The sequence below is a fragment of the Myodes glareolus genome, chromosome 8 (genome assembly GCF_982192425.1).
Source record: "Myodes glareolus chromosome 8, mMyoGla1.1, whole genome shotgun sequence".
NCBI classification, from domain to species: domain Eukaryota; kingdom Metazoa; phylum Chordata; class Mammalia; order Rodentia; family Cricetidae; genus Myodes; species Myodes glareolus.
The window spans coordinates 78,955,875-78,975,953 of record NC_142033.1 but is presented as its reverse complement, the minus strand read 5'-3'; the positions used below and the strand labels follow the sequence as shown (position 1 = coordinate 78,975,953).

The window sequence follows — 20,079 nt, the reverse complement described above, 5'->3', positions numbered from 1 at the left end:
TTTAGGAGGTTAAGTTTCTCTTTGTGAGCTTTGGGGAGATGTGAATGTGTTGACTGCAAGAGCAGTGTATAAAAGCCCCTGTCTTAGGGTGACTGGCAAATGTGCAGACTCGGGGTTGGCACTGCAGTGCAGGAATAGGATGTGTGGGCTGGAGCATCCCCTGCTCTCTGGGGTATGGTTAGCTGCATGCATGCAGGGGCCCTTCTGCACTAAAGGCTGTGGACGGTGTTGGGCTTCAGACTTAGTTGGTTATTGGAATGTGGAAAGCATGAACTTTGTCCTTTTTAGACACCCGCACAGACACAAACTCTGTGGTGTCATACCCAAGTTTGAGATCTGGGGAGGGGAGCCAACTCTGTGTGGAGGAATTTCTGACACACACTCTTCTGGTAGTGTCTGTCCAGCAAGAGCACCACAGCGGTGGCTACCCTGCTTCCATGGCTTCCTGAGGAAGACATCCTCAAGGAGTGAGGACACACTCCAGCAGGGATGGAGGGATGGAGGGATGGAGGGATGGAGGGATGGAGGGATGGAGGGATGGAGGGATGAGAGCTGACAGGCTGGAGCTCCCTGTTGTTGCTAGTGTGTTTCTCTCACCAAGGCTTCCACTGCTCTCCGTCTTAGTCCATTTTGTGTTACCATAGCATACTGGAATACCCGAGAGTGGGTAGTTGGTAAGGAAGAAAGCTTCATTGTGGCTGGTTGTTCTGGGGGCTGGAAGTCCATGATCAGAGGCTGCCTCTGCTGAGGGTCTTGCCCTCCTTCACAGCACGGGAGAAAGCTGAAGGGCAAGTGTGCTGAAGAGAGAACACATTTCCACTTCCTCTGGGCTCATTCTGTAGTAATGGGCTATCTGGTCCCATTACTACAGTAATGGGCTCATCTGTCTGGTCCAGAGAGGTAGGAATTCCTCATTCCCTAGAGAAAGACAGTAATGCAGCTAGCATCCTCGTTGGCTGAGCAGAGAAGAACTGTCGTAGGAAAACCTTCCTGCAGTGAAGGGATACTTCCTCCTTCATCCCTTTTTCCCCAACCCCCCCTCTTGTTCATTCTATCTACAGTAGCCCCATCTTTCCGTTGCTTGATTAGGTAGATGCACATTCTAGAAAATACCCTGTTTCCATAACCACAGTCGCTTCCAGCACCTAAAAAGTGACATCATTGCCTGTTTGCAACATTGGCGATTCGAACTGTTCTGTTGCATCAGGGTCTTACTCGTGCCCATATGTCATGGGCTTAGTCTATGCCAATTGTCCTTTTATCTCTCCACAGCTCTGTTGTGGCCCCATGATCACACCTTCAAAGATCAATGAAAGTTGTGCTAGGCCAGTGTGCACAGGTAGGGGAGCAGGGGGAGGGGGACTCATAAGGACAAAGGACTTGGGAGATAGAGCAAGAAGGGCTGGGTGGCTGGCGTCTCCCTGTTCCTGCCCAAGTGTCCCCACTTTTCTATATTTTCCACTCTGGATGGGTATGGACAGTATGAAGGCCACCCCTTGGCTCCACTAAGTCCTTTGGCATCGTCAGGGGCTGGCATTATTTTGTTTGAGGTTTTTGTCGTTGTTTCATTGAGAAAACAGAAGCTTGTTAGAGTGTTCAGAAGGTAAAAGCCCATGTGGGACTCAGCCTCAAGCCCTGAGACTGGAAACCAGGTCCTTTCTTCTCCTCAGAGCACCTGCATCACAGCGAGATAGGTCGGCCCCTTTGAAGTGGGGTTGATGGACAGTCTGGGGGAAGTTGGGGTGTCCAGACCTGCCAGCACGAGGGTGCGGGACCCTGTGCAGAGGGTTGGAGTGGGAGCTGCACTTCTTGCCTAGAGGGAAGAAAAGAAAACAATGCCGGAGAGGAAGCATTCCTGGCGGGGATTAGCTGGGAGGTGGCTCTGGGCTTTGATACTCCCGGCACCTGGCTTGCTAAGGCTTGCTCTGATAGGGACAGCAAATTCCCTGTCTCCTTTTATGCTGGAACCCACACATCTCTGATGCTGGAAGCAGCTTTCCCCACATCTACCAGTGGTGAGGTTCACACAACCAGGGAAGGGCAGTGGAGGGTCTGCTATGCTTGATGCCATGGGGGAGTGGTCGGAGGCTCTGGTCTGATGAGGGAGATGTGTGCTCACTGCCTCCTCCTACCCAGACATCCCACAATAGGATGTCCTTCCAGTTTGCAGAGAATTCCGTGACACGCTATTGAACCCTGCCTGCAGTTCCTCAGTGAAGGCTTCGTGGTGCTTTCCGTGGTATACATTGTTGGGGCCTGATTCCCACCTCGTTCCATTAAATGCTGGTGCCCACCCACCCCAGTCCTGGTAATGTCTAAAAAGAGCCATTGTATTCCCAAACATCTCCAGTTATTAGGCAGGGAAATCAGCCATTGATCTAAAAAGATGAAGTTGGTACATGCAATATATTTCCTTTTGCCAGAAGATAGCTTTGGGCTGAGTGGGTGTGGTAGCATCTGGGAGTCAGAGCCAGGTCGTCTCTGTGCTTTGAGGCCAGCATGGTCTAGTTAGTGGGTTCTAGGATAGCCAGAACTACAAGGGAGACCCTGTCCAACCAAACAAAACAAAGAAGCATCCAGCATAGGGAGGACTGAGAGAATGTCTGGATAAAAACTGTGAACTCCAGGGATGATCGACTGGAAAACTGTGTGGTCCTGGCTAGTTCAGGCCGTGGGTGTGGCTGAAGGGTCTGTTGTCACTTTATACCAGTTATGAAGCCATCTGTGATGCTATGAACTTTCCCGAGTTCCCTGACGGCCTGGAGGGTGGTTCTGACTGATGTTGGTGGGGTGTTGCAAAGGCAGGCTGAGCCTCTGCGGAGTCTGAAGTCGCTGATGAGCAGGGACTGTGGACTCTGCCATACTCCACTTACCCACTCCCCTGCTCCTGATTATCCCCTGAGGGCAGATATGGGACTGGAGGGTGTCAGGCAGGTGGCAGGTCTCAGCGAGGCAGCCCATCCCTGGGGCTTTCCAGGTGCCGTCCTGCTGTAGTAGCAAGGTCCTCTCCAAGGTGAAAGAGAGGGGTTCTTGTTGGGCCAGCCTGGATCGGATCCCAGTACTCAGAAGTCTGAAGCAGGACAGTCATGAGATCAGGGACAGGCTATGTAGCAAGACCCTGTATCAAAAAGGGGTGAGGTGTACCTCCGTGTAGAGCACTTGTGTAGCAAGATGTAAGGCATTGGATTTGATCTTCAGCAATGAAAAAAAAATCCAACAAGCAAAGCAGCAATTGTGCCTTTTGCAGGTTGGACAGTCTGTCCCCCATAGGGATGCTGGCCCATCCCAACATCAAACTGGAGACATCTAAAGTTTGGGGTCCCCAGCATCCTCACATTCTGCCTCAGAACCTCTGCTGCCCAGGTCCATGTGCCACTACCCTTGCTCGCCTTATAATTTCTGGACCTGAGGCTGCTAGGGCAGAGAGTATATCCAAGGACATACCTTCTCTGGCAGATCTCAGTCCTCAGTGTGGACCCAAAGATCAGTCTGAGGACTTGCTTGGAGTAGCCAATTTTTATTTTGTTAAATCCAGAAAAACGATAAAAATCACATTTCGATTTAAAACAGTCTGTAGGACTTCCTGTAGGCATCACTTTAGAACAGACCTTCCTTCTCCTTAGCAGCCACGGGTAGTTTTTATATAAACACACCTCGCGGCTCGAGAAGAATCTGAACTCGCCACTCCCACAGCGTTCTGCCTGCTGCCTTTAGCTTTGTGTGGGTGGGTGCGTGACTGTGCCTATGAATGTGCGCATGCATGTATCCACACGTGCACACAGATATATATGAGTGCATGTGTATGCCCACGTATGCAGCGTATGTGTATGTGTGTGTGTGTGTGTGTGTGTGTGTGTGTGAGAGAGAGAGAGAGAGAGAGAGAGAGAGAGAATTTGTGTACATGCGTCTTGATTTCTGAAAGGGAGACAGAGGCAGGCTTTTTGTTTTTTTTCCCCTTCATTCTCACCTCGCTCATATGCTGAACTCTAGACAGCTTCCTAGCTTGGCAGGATTACGACAAACCCATCCTTAAGCATCTCTTTTATTTGTCAAATCCCTGTTGTTTTGTTAGAATCTATCTTGCAGCCAAAATACCCTGAGGAGGAAAATGACTAACGATGAAATGAATTAAGTGTGTCAGAAGAATGTGACGGGTTGGGGTCCACACAAGTAAACGTTTGTGGGTAGCAAGGGCATGCCTCCCCAGTGTGGATGGATGCTTGCTTTTGAAAACTTCGCTTTTGTGACTGCATTTGTAGGAGGCCAAGACAGGAGTCTGCTTCTACACCCAGCTGGACCCACTGTTTCTCCACAGATGTAGTGTTGAGTGTCCTTGTCCTTTGCTTTGTGGGTATACCGTTTGGAGTTTTTTTCTCCCACACTGACAGTCTCAGGAGGAAGGAATCCCTCCTTGTTATTTCACAGTCTGGGGATCCTTCTGCCCTGGGTTTGCTCAGTCCTCACGTCAGCATGCAGCTGTTGTCTGTTAGCTCCAGGGTTGTCCGCTGATGGACCTTTTTTCTCCACAAGGCAGGGAGTTTGCACACCTCTGGGCTCTTCCTTGGTTGAGAGGCCCCAGTGGGGAGCAAGGCCAGTGGCTGGAACACCCTTAAGCTCTCCCTCTAGATTGTTCTGTTGTTTCTGCTCTGTCTCTTGGTCAGTTGTTAGACGCTGGCCTGGCCAAAGGCTGCCCCTCCTCTGGTGGTTTTGCGGGTGTTCCACGTCTGTGCCTTTTGTCACTTGTCCCTGACCTTCACGTCCCAAGGTGAACATCCCAAGGCTACATAGCCTAGTGTTTCTTTTGCCAACTCCTCTGCTTAGAAAACACCCGGTGCAGCAGGATAGGGATTGTGTCACAACCCAGATCTAAGTCTCGGTGGACTTCCACCTCTCAGTGTACCTAGGGGCCAGCCACCACCTAAGACATCTGTCCCCCACCACTACCCCAACTCTGGTCAGCAATGACTCTCGCTATTTCCTGGAATCCCTAGGCCTGATCAGTTTTGTTCCTTGGCTGTGGTCCTTGGATCGGTCAGGTTTTTGTTGTCATGCCGAGCCTCCCCTCCAGTCTTTGGCTCACACACAGATAGGGTAGCCAGAAACTTGTTAGATTTTTTTTTTTTGCCATATTTTTCAGCAGCAGGTGGCCCTTCCTTCCATGATGCCTTCTGATTGTTCCATTTCTTTCCACACCACAGGCTAAGTTCTTATGGTGGCTACAGGACCCCGGGAAAGCTGCTTGAGGGTCCTGCCCCACACAGCAGGGCTGCCTATCTCTGAGTGCTCATCCATGACCTTGGTGGTGTTTGTACTTCCGTCTGAAGTCACCTTATCAGCATTCCCAGATAAACTGCGGAAGCACCCTTGAAGAAGAGCTGTCCACCACATGTCTCCACCCCATTAGCTGCCCTTTCCCTGCTTTCTCTTTGTGAGTCGAGGACCTCCTGTGTCACTTATGGGAAATGGGAGGGCACCTGAGGACAGGGGCTGTTCGTGGAGTCCAGCAACAGGATACGGGGATGCAGATCCACCGTCCTGCAGGGAGGGGGCTCAGTGGCATGACTTGTCTGCCTGTTGTGGGACAGACCCTTGACGGCCCCTCTTGAGAAGCAGGAGCAAGGGCAAGGACTCTGAAGAGGTTTCCTGGAGATGCCTGTGTCTGGGGATCGTTTTCTCACCCCTCAGCTGGTCTGAGCATGGTTGTCACCCACAGGTCACAGTGAAATTGAGCTCCTATGTGGCCCTGGTGAATTAGTCTGTGCTGCTTGCCGGACTCAGGCCTAGAGGTGGAGGGAAGCTTAGCCTTCCCACCGCAAAGGACTGTCTTTGCCCGAGTGCTGTGATCCTGAGGATGGGCTAACATTAGGAATGACCCACAGCTCCTGTGTTGTTTTGTGTGCCATATTGTCATACTTTTGAGTGTTCTCCGTGGCAGGGAAAATAGGTCTCTTATTGGCATTATCACGGGTTTCTGATTATACTGAGAATTTTGCTTCACATGCCAAGCAAATGCTGTACCACTGAGCTACATCTCCAGCCTCTGACTACTCTTTTTATTGACTGCTTAGCTGTAGATGTGGTGACCCCCATAGGCTGAGAGATTCTGCCGTGAATGTGTGACTGGACCTCCTCTCTCTCCTTTCTCTCCTCAGGATCCACCCTGTCTTATCACGGGACAGAGACTCTCTATGGCCTGGCTGCCCACCCTCTTGTCTCCATATTTGACTTGTGCAGCAGGCACTGCAGTTCCCCAAGCTCGCTCTGTCTGCAGCTGTGAGTACTGTAGTCATTTCTGCTACAGACACACAGTGAGGTCTCTGTTCACATTTCCCTACCCCCTTCTTTGGTCCATTTAGCAAACAGGTCAGGTTGGCCATCTCATTGTCCAGCCTTGGGCTGGGGTGTGGGGATGGACGGGGACAACAGGGCCCTGGTGGAGCTGAGACTGCAGATGTTCTGACCAGCGCATGAAGAAACGTGAATGGGCAGTAAGGGCTCTCTGTGTGGGACCCATCAGTAGTACGATTCATTCATTCATTCGGCATATCCTAACCCTGTCCTAGTGGATGGAGTCCCTCTTGAACATGACTTTCCTGCCCTACAGAGTGTCCCTGCAGTGATAAGGACACCGAAACAAAACAAAGACAGGAAAGGAAGTACCCACTGGCAGGGACCGTTTTCTGTGGGGCATCCTGTAAGGCTTCCTGGAAGAGGCACCTTTTGGCAGATATTTGAAAGAAGAGGGAAGAAAATTGGGTTGGTAGGAAAGAGAGACAGGTGCACCTAGCAGAGCTCTCCCGAGGCAGCAGCACCCGAATAACTTGGACTACTAGTCTGGGAGGTAGGGAATAGATGAAGTTAGCCTGAGGGGCCTATGGCTTTTTAAGCAAACTGATTAGATGTGGGAGGGGCTTTGCTGATTTGTCCCCCCCCCCCAATCAGGCCCAGAAGAAGATCCAGCTGGTGGACTTTGGATGCAGAGGTCAGTTTATTGGTAGACTGCATGGTGGGAGAGGAGGGGAAGAGTCTACTTCACTCTGGATTTATTCTGCAGGGCTAGGTTGTGTACGCTAGAGCAAGGGCAAATCTTCAGGCTGACGGGAGAGTGGTAAAGAAGGCAAATGATGGGAGGAGCTCTCAGAGAGAAAGAGTTGATGCTGGAGTCATCCAGTAAGTACTGTGGGGGAGAAGGGCTGTCAGCTGACGAGTCAGTGGCTGCAGGGTGGTAGTTCTGGAGGGTGCCCACGGTGGACCATCTGGGACAAAGCCCACCCCGTTTTGCAAGGGCAAGGCATTGAGATAAGACATACCGTCTTGGAGACCAGTGTATAGAGAAAGAGTAAGCACCTGGTGCTGGACACTGGAGTAAGGTGGGGAGGGGCAATTGAGGTGAGCAAGGAGGAGTTGGGCATTCCTTCTTAGACTAAGAAGCTGTGGAAAGGTGGGCTCTGAATGTCTCTGCAGCATGAAGCCTAGCATTCGGCTGGCTCAATGGGATGCGGTGGTGCATCCTGCTTTGGGAGTACAATGGTTATCCTCTACAGGTGTCTTTCGGGAGGAAAATGGGAGTTAATCAGAGTTGAACTGGGAGGGTCTGCATGTGATTGTTTCAGAAGGATGCTATGCTCTCTAGCAGGTTCTATTGTGGAAGGCAGGGAGGGAGAAAAGAGATGGCGTTAGGACGCGCTGGGCCCGCAGCATATGATTGGAGTCACGAGGCCTGGGTTCTGTAGTGTGTTTCTAAGGCTAAGCACCTGAGTGGCCAGTGCTGCCCGTCTGGACTAGAAGGCGTGTGTTGGTGTCGCAGCTGTACAATGGGCAAGACTCAGAAAGGGCAAGGCAGACTTAGGGCTGTGTTCAGAACCGGAAGTGGCAGCCTTGGCTTGCTGCCCCTCTGGCCTTCACCTTTCATTCTCAAGCAGTCGTTACCCAGTGCAGCCTGGCCGGCTGGCTGGTGAAAATCAAGTGTGATCCGTGGTGAAGTGTAGTGACAAGGACAACCTAGGAGGAGAGTCTTCCGGTGTCCTGACTTCCTATGCTGTCTGCACTCTGAGCAGAAGCAGGCCTGCCCTTCTTCATCCCTGATGTCTATCGCTCTAATGAGTGGAGATGTTGAACGGGGTTTCTCTGCGGGTGCCTTCCCTGTCAGTTCCTACCTGAAGTCTTTTAGGAGTGCTGGGTGCCTAAGTTCTTCCTTCTGCACTCGGTTCCGTTTTCCCTCCTCTTAGCTTCTGGGCACCCTTCTCACCAGGCCTCCTCTTCTTTTCCTCTTTTCTTTTTTCCAGAGTATTCCTCTTATTCCTTTAGGTTTAAGGTGTCTCTGCCCCTCCCACTCCTTAGTAAACTCCAGAAGGCATGAATGGAGAAATGGTCCCTACACAGCTAATCAGAAACTCAAAGGGCAGCTGATAGGAGGCCTTGCATTCCAAAGGCCTAACCCAGGGTGTGTAACCGAGGGGTGTGGCCCCCAAGTGACAGTCACCTTAAACCCAGTGGCTGTCTTTGTTGATTTACACACTTACTCCTAGTATAAGGAAGCCTTTGCCAAGCGCAGCCCCATGGGGTGTGGGCTGAGGAGCACAGAGCAAACACCCACCCTACCCCTGCAGGCTGGTGTGCTATGAGCTTGGGCATGGATATTGGGCAACAGTAAAGGTGTCATGCCCTAGCCAGCAACTCCCACCACCCTCAACATGACGACAGAGATGGCTAGAAACTTGCTCTTTTTTTAATAAAGGAGGGCTGGGAAGATTGCCTGTCCTGTCTATAAGTCATTATTCTTCAGTGACCTTTTAAAATGAAAAGCAATTACTCAAAGTCTTTAGGAAGTTGAGAGCTGACACCTTCCAGTCTTTGCTGAGTGGTTGTGCAGGGTTTGGGGAGGAGGGGTGGAGAGTCGGGGGTGCCCCTTGTGTGGTAGTCACGTGTGTTGGGGGTGGTCCCACGTGTTAGGCTCCTGCAGTGGGGCTGTGCCAGACCTGAGGATGAATTCTTCAGCTCCAAACCTTGCCACGAAAGGGGAAGGAACTGCCAGGAGGGTGGTGGATTCCCTGAGCTATCTGTGATCAGCCTGGAAAGGAAAATGCTGACTCACAGCCGCATAAACAGCAAACTTACCTTTGAAGACTTTGATAATAAGTAGCTAAAAAACTTGTTGTGTTGATGAAAATAGAAAGGGTTGGGGAGGGGTGGTTGCCAGATACTGAACAAAGCCCCTCCATGACTGCCTCATTAACATTCATTAGACGTCTTTGAGGTCTGTCAGCTACAGTAACAAGGGAAGAAACCGTGACTCAGAGAAGTTAATATTAAACCCACCTTTGCACAGCTAGCCTGGCTGGAGTCTTCCAGGGCATTCTAGCCCTTGCTAGTACGTGCTTGCTGCTCACCTCTTTTTAGGCATGTGTGCTGTGGGAACAACCCAGGCTCTGGGCTTCTGTTCCCAAGATCATTGCTCCTAGCCTGTCGACTCGGCTATAACTGAGAGCCCCCAGTGGGAGATTTTGAAGACATATGGGCATCTGGAGCCCGTATCACATCACGTTTGAGGTGTGAATGACTGGGGTAGAGCTGGTTCGTTTGGGGATGTTTCCATCCGCACCCTTCAGGGCAGTACAAGGGGGAGTGTGGCCTGCCGTGACCTAGGGCGGCCCCTCTGATGATGTTTTCTGTCCAGGATCCAGATGGGCCTTTGCTGATGTGTGCTGGCCTCAACAGGGGAAGTTGGCTTGTTTCTAGTCTCTAGAGCTGAGGAGGTGTGAACGGACTAGGGCCAATTCATGGCCTTCCCTGTGGTATCTGGAAAGGAACTGGACTGGATCTCTGTGTTGGAGGAACCGTCCCAGCTGTACTGGCCGCGCTCTGTGGCTGATGGGAGACTGGGTAGAAACCAGGCGTAGGTTCTTTGACTGCCTGGGCAAACTACAGGTGTTCCTTAAATTACGTTTGATTGTTAACTTTAATTTTTAAACTCAAATATAGTAATTGTAGATATTCATAGAAAATAGCAGTGTGTGAGTCTCTCAGCTCAAGCATGGTGTTTTGATATGGATATGCATTACATACTGATAAAAGTGGGGCAATTAGCATATCATCATCTTAAATGCTTTTTCTTTCTTTGTGGTGATAGCATTGGAATCTATTTTGCCTCCAGGAGGTGGTGATACACGCCTTTAATCCCAGCACTGAGGAGGCAGAGGCAGGTGAATCTCTGAGTTTGAGGCTAGCCTGGTCTACATAGTAAGTTCCAGGAGAGCCAGGGCTATACAGAGAAACCCTGTATTCTCAACTATAGCAGCCTTCTGAAGAATGATTTAAACAACAACAACAACAACAACAAAACCCAGAGACAGAAATTGGGGTTCAACATGAAGGTCAAAAAACCAAAATAGCCAGCCACTGGCTCTTACCTTCACCTCAGTCCAGAATGGTGATCGTGCCTCCAGGAATCTCAGAATGAGACTCTATGAGCTGTCTCCTCCCGATTTATGTTCTTCTCTAGGGTTGGGATTAAAGGCGTGCACCACTACTGCCTGGTTTCTATAGCAAGCTAGTGTGGCTACTGGGATTTAAGGTGTATTTATTGCTGCCTGGACGGTAAGGCAGGCCAGTGTGGCTGTTTTACTCTCTGATCATCAGGCAAGTTGTATTTATTAAAAGACAAATGAAACGCCACTGCAGCCTTCAGTGCGACCGAAACTCAGAACTTACTCGCATCTCACAAACTTTGTGCCGTTGGTCTGCCCACTCCCAGGCCCCCTCCTGCCCCTGTCCAGATGGTGCTAACCACCTCTCAGTTCTCTCAGATTGTTTTTTCATAATAGGCGTAAAAGTACGCTCTTGTGGTGCTTGGCTTTCTGTGCTTGGCTTATTTCAATAACCAAAGTTCAACTTAGGTTGCTGAAAATGGCAGGATTTTACCCTCTTTACAACTGAGTAGTAACCCATTGGGTATTTATTTATACCATATCATCCTTATCTATTCATTTGTCAGTGGGCCTTTAAAGTGACTTAATCACTCCAGTAGCTGCCCAGACTTTGAGTCTGATCAAGTTATTAAGCTTCCTGGAGACACTATTTTTATTACTTTAAAATTCCTATTTGTTCCTTCTAAATGTATTTTTTATATATGAGTGTGCATGTATGTGCACCGTATGTGTGCTGGTGTCTGTAGGCTGGAACTGGTGCTCCTGATGGTTGTGGGCCACCATGTAAGTGCTGGGAATTGAACCTGGGTGGCAGTAGTCTCCTCCTCCCTCCGCTCCCGCTTCCTCATCTTTTGAAACAAGGTCTCACTAAGTGTCCCTGACTCGAATGGAATTCCCTGTGAAGTCTTGGCTGGTCTTCACAAGAAAGAGTCCTGTCTCTGCTTCTTGAGTGCTAGGATTAAAGGTGTGCCATGTCCAGTTTAGAACACAATGGTGGGTCATGATTCTACAAGGAGTTCTCTAACTCACTGTGGGGCACACGAGAGCATTTGGCAGCAGTAAAATGCGTTTGAATGCACGATGACCAAATGAACCCAAGCTGAAGTGCAACGAGTCTGAAGCATTTCCTGCAGCACTTGCTTGGGTCCTGCAGCTTCTCTGCATGCAGCCTTGGTTCTGAACACAGCGTGCACACGTTGTACCCCACACGCTGTCTTGCAGTGCACTGCCAGTTAACACACACTGCCTGGAACAGCACAGATTCCAGACTCTTAGATACATTTCAGTGTTTTTAGTGTAACGGTTTTCTGCTCTTATAGAGAAACATAATAGCCTCATTGTTGAAAACAAAGGTTTGATATGTTTGGGCCATCACCTTCCAGCATTATCAAACTAGCATTTTTATATTATACTGTGTTAGAATATTTCCATGTGTCTTCTTCCTCCCTCTGCAGCGGTTGTATGTATCCTGGTTCTGTGGGATTGGAAGTCTGTCACCCTAGGCAGGTCAATGAGGGACAGAGGTTCCCTTCTACTTGGTTGGCTCAATAAGCACACAGAACATTTGTCATGCATTTATTACATTTAATAATTGAATAATTGCTTTTCAATCCCACCTTTCTTAGAGATAATTCCTCCACTGGGAGGGCGAGACTGCATTTGGGTAGATAGCCTGGTTGGTTTGGGCCTCTGGGTCAGAAAGCCATAGGAGGGTGGCTTGGGAACAAAACTCCTGTGTTTGAAAGTTTCATACCAAAGGGCTGGAAGCTCACAGTAGGGATGAGATCTGCAGGAAAAGCAGCTTTTCTTTACTTCTCTAAGTCTGGGGGAAGGAAGTATATGATGGGAGAAAGCAGGGGAAATGGAGCATGCTTCCTCAGCACTGGTGGAACACTCTGCTACGAAGTCAGAAGTCACCATCTGTTGTTGACAAAGTCGTCTCCAGATGTGGCTGCATAGACTGACAGTTGGCCCTAAGCTGTTGCCCTGACCGATGTCTTGAACTCTGTGGCCAGTGAAGGCGTGTTGGTGAACTGAGGTCAGTGGCTCCAGGATTCTTCCCAGATGCAGTGGATGCCAAGGCAGTTTTTAGAGGACACAGTGTCCCTTAGAGGTTAAAGCGGCCTTAGGGGTGGAAACATGCAGGCTGTGTCCTACATCCATCTTGGTGGTAACAACTGCTTTCCTACCATGTACTTTGGGTCAAGCACCTCCAATGCAGCATCTTTAGTTTGTCCTATTGCTCTCTGATGTGCGCTCCTTGTTCCCAAGATGTCTCTGGGAATGAGAAAGCCAGGTTTAGAGATTTCTGCAGGTAAGAGCTGCCAGTGGCCTCCTGTTAGCACTGGCAAAGGCTTGCCTGATCCAAGGTCACGGTTATCTTGACCTCTTGATTGACATGGGAGTCTACCACCTTCTCAATCATAGACTTACTCTTTTCCTTTTATAAGGAAGGTATTGTGGGGCTCTCTATGCTCCAAGGAGATCAGTGCTAGAGGATGTGTCTCTGCCTGTGACCGCACAGTAGCTCCTACAGGATGACTGGAAGCTGGTCGCAACCCTGCCTTACAAACCCTGTATAGCCCTGCCCCATCCTCTCTAGGAGCAACTCCTATAGTTCTGCCTATCCCTACCTGTTGAAGAAGGCCGCTTGTTGGTTTCGGGCTGCTCAGCCCCGAAATAATCACACAGACACTATATTATTTAAAACACTGCTTGGCCCATTAGCTCTAGCTTCTTATTGGCTAATTCTTACATCTTAATTTAACCCATTTCTATTAATCTGTATATTGACTTGTGGCTATGGCTTACCGGCTAACGTTCCGGTATCCAAAGTTCCGGCATCTGTCTCTGGCTTGTCTTTTGACTCTGCCTCCTTTCTCCCAGCATTCGGTCTAGTTTTCCCTGCCTATCTACGTTCTGCCCTATCAGTTGGCGAAGGTAGTTTCTTTATTAACCAATGTTATTCACAGCATACCTACCGAGGGAAATCCCACACCTTCCCTGTCTTACCAGGTGGGAGGTGCTGACCCCCCAGAATCTAACTATGTTATTTGTTTGTAACAGTGGGGATTCAAGGACTCTATTGCCTATGGTTTGTGATGCAATATTTTCACTGTTTTGCCATTGGCATCCTCTGAGGGTTAGACTATAGGCTCCAGGCTGTCTCCACTGCCCTTGTGGTGTGTTCTTTTGTCATTCCTGTGGGTGCGACCTTGCCACAGGCTCTGTTTCTCTAACCCTGACCCCTGTGGACAGAGCTGAGGCTGGCTGGCTGGCTGACTCTCACTTTCAAGTGTACCTATGCCAAGATCTGAGAGTCACTGCTGCTCTGGTGTGTCTGCCTCCTGTAGAATATTCTCCCTACTCCTCTAAGGCAGGAGGCTCCAGGCTTCATTCTCTTGCAGGTATCCAGTCTCTTGTCACGTCTCTTCCTTGCCATCCTGTTCACATTTCAAAGCTTTTCCAGGCAGGGGGTTGGGAGAGGGAACTCTGCTGCTACTCTCCCCGACATACAATCACCCCTGTACACACTCCAGACTGTTCTTCCAGGATATCTTCATGGTGCCCCTACCTCCACATGACCAGGGGTCCAGTCTGGCCCAGTTGGGAGTCTCTCTCCTCTCACTGCTTCTTGCTATCCTGTTCAGTCCCCCAACCTCTTTCCTGAACCCTGTCTCCCTCGAGCATTAGCTGGACATTAGCCACCATGTCTGGCCTACTCACCCAAACACATTCTCACTTCCTCCCTTGCCTGGAAAATGCCCCCTCCCATCCAGATCTCAGTCCACTAGCCTCGCCTGCCCCATGCAAAAAGAATGTCATTTTGTTCCTGGGGACCAAGTGTAGCCAGAAGCCAAGGGGAGACCAGTCTGGGCAGCGGGAAGCACTAAGGAGTGGGACAAAGCAGAAAGGAAGCAGGAGGCTGGGGAGAAAGTTGTCTCTCGCTGCTGTCTGCAGAGTGGGGATGACAGAGCCTGCCACTCAGGCATTGGATGCAATCAGCCACCACAAGAGCTGGCTGCCTACCATGGCTTCTGGATGTCTCAGGCCCCATGGTTCTGTCTGCCCACAGCTTGCTTAAGAGGTGGAGCTGGGTGGGTAAAGGTGTGACGCCGCCAAGGTGAGGGGCCAGCATGGTGGCCAGGGAGCAGAACAAAGAAGGGCCTTTTCTTATCTGTGTCCACACTACACTGTGCCGGTGTGGAATGGGCCTGCAGATCCTGCTGCTGCAGGATCCGGATGGCCAAATGAGGAGTGGTTTCCTCTGCCGTGAATTCCGCTCTAGGACTGGAGGAGGTGTTTAATCACCGGGGATGGGGACCAGGTGGAAGGTGGATCCTCAGCTGCGCCCAGAGAAAGCAGTTGCTATCAGTTAGAAAAGAGAAAAGGAAAAAGACCCAGAAGCCAGACGAGAGCACCATGGCTCCGAGTGGAAGGAACCTGGAGTGTGGAGCCCAGCTGGGAGCCTGGCTGAGGGGTCAGTAGGGAGGACGGGGAACACACGGGAGAGGTGCAGTCTGATGAGGGACTGTGGGCAAGTCCCCTGGTTTCAAGTCTCTGGCTGAACCTTGGCCCAGAGTCTTTGGCTGTAATTGTTGATTCTCCCCCCGGGATGGAGACAAACCAGTTTGCTGTCAGGAGTAGAAGGTGTATCACGTTCACGTAGTTTATAACTGGTAATAAAGAGTAGGCGTTTTTCTGAATGGCGTGTTCTTTTAAATAACTTCCGGCAGATTCAGGTATGCCTCTAATAAAGAGGCACCTTCTGATGTTTGCCTCCCTGTGTGGCAGGTCTGAGCGATGCCTCAGCCTTCTACTGAGGCACCTACTGCTGGGATCGCAGACAGGAGCATCCACATGTGGCAGCGCCTGCCTCTTATTGGTAGTTCTGAGTGGACCCCAGAGTGTGTGGAGCCCACACTCTCCCTCAGAGCTTCATCACTTTAGGATACCGCGTCTTCCGGTTCCTTCTGCTGGCTCTGTCAGCACCTCAGTAAGGCTTGGGGCTGATGCAGTCAGCACCTCCTGATAGACAGGAGAATCACTGCTTCCTGCCCTCTTGGGTTTGACGTGGGTATCCAGAGTGAACGCAATCCTCCTACTGTCAGGGATGCCCAGGCAGCGGAGGATAGAGATGGGGCATGCGGGACTCTGACGGAGAGGCTGGCGAAAACCAAGGCTTCAATTAGTGGCTACAGGGAAACAGGAATGACGAAGGGACACGGAGACAGTGAAAGATGACCACAGAGGAAGTGGGAAAAGATCTCAGTTGAGGGGGCGGGGGAGGAGAACACGTGCACATCTACCTGGTGATAACTGCATGAAGAATTGGCGTTCTGGATGGCACGGTTAGCTTAGGCAAATTCTGGTTTTCTTTCTAGTATTTTTGTAGTTGAGACTTGAGCAGCCACTGCTGCCCCACTGCAGAAACAGCAAGATGGATATTTAGTGCCAGGACCTGAGAGGTTGAATTGGTGGCTGGAATTTGCACATGTGGTAACCATAAAGGCCCTTGCAGCCCACCCAGACTGCCCTCCCAGCTAAGGCATTTGGGCACACGGACTCAAAGTCAGAGTGTGAGATCCACAGAGCCTGGGGCTCTGGGATACTGCAGGCTATTAGAATGCCACATGGGCTGGGCCTGGCGCCAGGGCCACTAGGGCCTCAGGTTTAGAGCTACATGCTGAGTTTCCCCTCTACTCCATGGCAGGGGTCTCCTCTGCTGCACCGAAGAGACCCAAGCAATTGCTTCAACTTGAACCCATCCATCTTCAAAGCAGTCCGTTCTGTAGTCTGAGTAGTTAGACTTGCCTTGTCTGAAGCTACACTCTGCTGCTGTGGAGGTTGCTTTTAAGGACACAGCCCCACGCAGGCCTGGGGTAGGAGAGAAGCTGCCCTTGTTAGGAGTGTGTACCCTCTTGGCTTTTAAAAGGGACCCTCATTCATCCTGGGCTCCTGGCTTGCCCTCCCGCCTCCTAGTGCCTTCATCCTGCTCCCACTCTTGGTTTTTAATTTTTTTTCTCAGACACCAGACCGTGAGTGGAAAGGTTGAGAAGAGATTTGTCAGGATTGTCCAGCAGCGGGTGGTACTGAGAATGGGGAATGGGCACCCAGCCCTAGGTGTGCAAAGTGGGCATTCACTTGCTTTGGGCTTTGCCTGAAACTCCACAGCCACCAACCTTTTCCAGTAAGGTCAGCCTCCCCCCACCACACTTTATTTTAAAACTTCAGAAGCAAATTGGTAAGAAGCCCTCTCTGCCTTAGTGTTTTCCCTCTTCCTACTCCAAATGCACTCTAGCTGGGTCGTGTCGATTACGGGGTCGATACTTCCCAGCGCAGACGCAGGGTGGACTGGAGAACAGTCAAGATTTTAAAACGCCAAAAGCCCTGGGAACCTGCTGCGTTTTGATTCTCTTTAAGCCCCTGGGCCAGCGCGCCTAGAGGTTTGAAATCCTAGTAATGCCAAACCCCGAGCCAAGCGTCGGTAATTCCAGTCAGATGGCGGCAGGGAGGCGCCCCCACTCCCCCAACCCCCCCCCCCCCCCGCAGGAAGGCGTTTCTTCGCCCATTTCTCCCGCGTCTGGCTGAGCAGCGGTGCCCGGCTCTGGGCTGCGGTCTGCGGGGGAGGGCGGGCTAATTCGTGTCAGATGGAGGGCGGCCGCGCGGGGCCCGCCACTCGCGCCTGGCTTTTGTTCCTGGCGTCTGACTTCTGACGGCTGGAGCTTTTGCAGAGCCCGCCTGAGACGCACGCGACCCGGGCCTGGCCCACGCAGGATTCGGAGCCGTCGGTGCCCCCCGCGATCGCCCGTGAAAGGGGGGCGGATCGCAGAGGTAGCCATGCGGTGGCGCGCGTTGGCCCCGGGCCCGCCCGCGAGGTTGGCGCGGGAGACCGGGGCGCGTGGGCATCCGCACCAGGTGAGTGTGGCGCAGCGGGCTGATAGGGCTTCCTCGGGCACGCACGCAGGCGTCCCGGGTGGGTTCTCTAGTTATGCACTCGTGGGCTGTGAGCGCGCGCGTACCCTGGCTGCTGCGCGTTCGTCTGACTGTGCTGGGCTGTGACCGCGAGTGTGTGACAGTGTCTAGAGACGGAGAACTGGATGCAGCCTGCTGTCCGGGTAAGGCCGGGGCAAGGTGGGAGTCAGGATAGTCCTTGCCCATATGAGTCCCAAACCGCTGGAAAAGGCTTCTTTGGGTCTCTTTCTCTGCAGCGGAGGCGGGCCACTGGCCATTGCGCAGACTCGCTTTTTCGCGCGTGTTTCTTGCCGAGGTTTCTTGCAGATGACCGGGTCGCTCCTGGAAGAGGTCTAGTGCAAGTTTCCGGGTCTTCGAGGACACCGTAACGTCCTGTGGATCACAGGACCATCCTCTGTGGCATTCAAATTAACAGGCGCACGGTAGAGGCCCCACCCCCTTTTCTATGTCTTATAAATCCAGCATCAACTTCCATTTTTTTTTTCCCAGAAAACTTTTGGGAGATTCTGTAGAGTGAAAGAGCTGTATGTCAGCTTTGCTTCAGCAGCCAGGCGTGGTTGTTCTAAAGCAGTGGTTCTCAACTTTCCTAATGCTGCAACCCTTCAATAACAGTTCCTCATGTTGTGGTGACTCCCAAGTATAAAATTATTTTAGTTGCTCCTTCATAACTGTAATTTTGCTACTGTTATGGGTCGTCAATATCTGATAAGCAGGATATCTGATATACAACCCTCATGAAAGGGATGCTATTGTGACCCACAAGTTGAAAACCACTGCTCTGAAGTGTGAGAATATTGTTGCTTGTGTGTGTGTGTGGGGGGGGGGGTGTCCCTCTTGCCCTGCGAGTCTGCCTTCTGTGGGTAGGTTTGGGGACAGACAGCTCTGCAGATAGGGAAGGGTTCTGGTTTGGTTGCTCTCAGAGAAGTGAAGTTGAGCGGGGAATGTGTTTTTGATCAGTGCTGTCTCCCTAGAATGTTAACTCGCTACCCCAATTCACCTACATTTGCTTCCTGTGGTGGGATGAGTATTTCCTGAAGGGAAAATATAGCTCGGATTGTGCAGACATATCCTTGTACTATGAAACTATTTAGCCATGATGACCTTTGGTGGAGAGAACCTGGCTGCACCTTCCCTGTGCGGTTTTGGTTTTGCTTTTCCGCTGAGCGCAGGGCTTCCCTACCCTCCAGAGACCTCACTATCAAGGCTAATTGCCCTGGCCCTCTCCCGGTGTCCTTGTGGAACCAGCAGCCTTATTGGCTACGCCTCCAAAAGTTTGATTCCTAACAATTAAATGCAATTTAGGTTCCTGAACTGGCTTTGCCAACTGCTTTAGTCTTGCTGACCCTCCTCCCCCTTTCTGGGAGAAATGAAAGCGCGGGATCAGGTGAAGACAAGGGCAGGCAGTCTAACTCCATCCAGTCTTCTTTCACAAGGGAGATGTTATGTAGGGTGCACGTGAGCAGATGTTATTACACTATCTTAATAAACTCCCCGGGGAGCCGGCAATTGAAATGGCCGAGCGGGCACCACAGTGCCTCTGCTGTTTCCACGCTGCAGCTTCTAACTGTGGACCAGTGAGCAAGAGCCTTGTAGGGAAACAGTACCTCTTTCTCCTTGCTTGGAATAAAGGTGTTTGTGACCAATGAAATGTTACAGTATCTCTCCCTGGCCCACAGACTACAGTCAGTTCATTTAGTGCACAAGTCTTAATTGAGGGACTGTGGTCTGCTATCTGCCAGCTGGGCAGGGCTCACAGAAGACAAAGGCGAAAGAGCTTGGTACCCCACCCCTAGGGTAGGGGGGTCTAGCACAAGAGAGAAGATTATAAACAAGGAGCTGCGAGATTGGGCAGAAAAGGTATGTGCCAGCCTGGGTGGGACTAAGGGTGAATTCCTGTGCCTGCCTGAGTGTGGCATTGGAGTGAGCCTTGTCCCTCATTGGTTGCCTATGGGCTCTAGGTCTTACAAGTGAGTCTCCGTCTATAGGTCTGTGGGGATTGTATTAACTGTGTGTAAGCGACGTGCTATGTGAACGTTGCAGACTCTTGCAGGGCTCTGGATACAGGATGTCTGCTATCAAGTAGGCACTATCTATTTTGACACAGACATAAGATGGAGTGGCAGAGCCGTTGCAGAAGTATCTGCTGGGTTCAGGGCACTTTCTCTTTCTGGGACAGTGTTGTCTACATCCTAGCAAATACAGGGAGGTAGGTAGTAGGCTGGGAAGTGTCAACATAGCCAAGGAAGCTGAAACCTCTGAAAGAGTCTAAATCTAGAAATGGCCTCTTATGCTCTTGGACGTGGCAAAGGTTTCTGAATTTCAGTCGGGAGAGCTCATTGGTGATATGTATATGGGACAATGTGCTGGTCTTGCATCCTCCCGGCTTTGCTAAAGTTTTTGTTTGTCGAGTTCATCAGATCTTTCTATCTAGGCTGTCAGGCTACCAGGAAGAAGACTGTTTTGCGGCTTTCTAAACGGGGTGCCTTTTAATTCCTTTTCTCGCCTCATTGTACCTTTTAGACTCTTGATGTGAAGTCTTGATTAGCGCTGCTGTCTCTGCCCTGTTGTGGGTCTTAAAAGGAAGCCTGGGCTCCTCTGACTGAGGATGTTTTCCGGGTTTATCTAGCCACATGTGATCAAGCCAGGAAGTCGCCCTTTTCCCCCCTGTTTGAGATTT

The 20,079-nt window shown here is 50.9% G+C and overlaps 1 protein-coding gene across 5 annotated transcripts in view; it reads left to right on the top strand.

The window, feature by feature from the left end:
• Tns3 (tensin 3) overlaps positions 1-20,079 on the top strand; it is a 246,093-nt gene that overhangs the window by 32,867 nt on the left and 193,147 nt on the right. For 2 of the 5 annotated variants that reach the window (XM_087909180.1, XM_048450102.3), the window contains exon 1: positions 17,214-17,345. The exons of the other annotated variants lie outside the window; for them this stretch is intronic. In XM_087909180.1, the coding sequence (XP_087765306.1) occupies positions 17,268-17,345 (78 nt within the window). In that variant the 5' untranslated portion in view covers positions 17,214-17,267. Of the gene's footprint in view, positions 1-17,213; positions 17,346-20,079 lie in introns of those variants that run through there. 5 annotated transcript variants of the gene reach the window in all.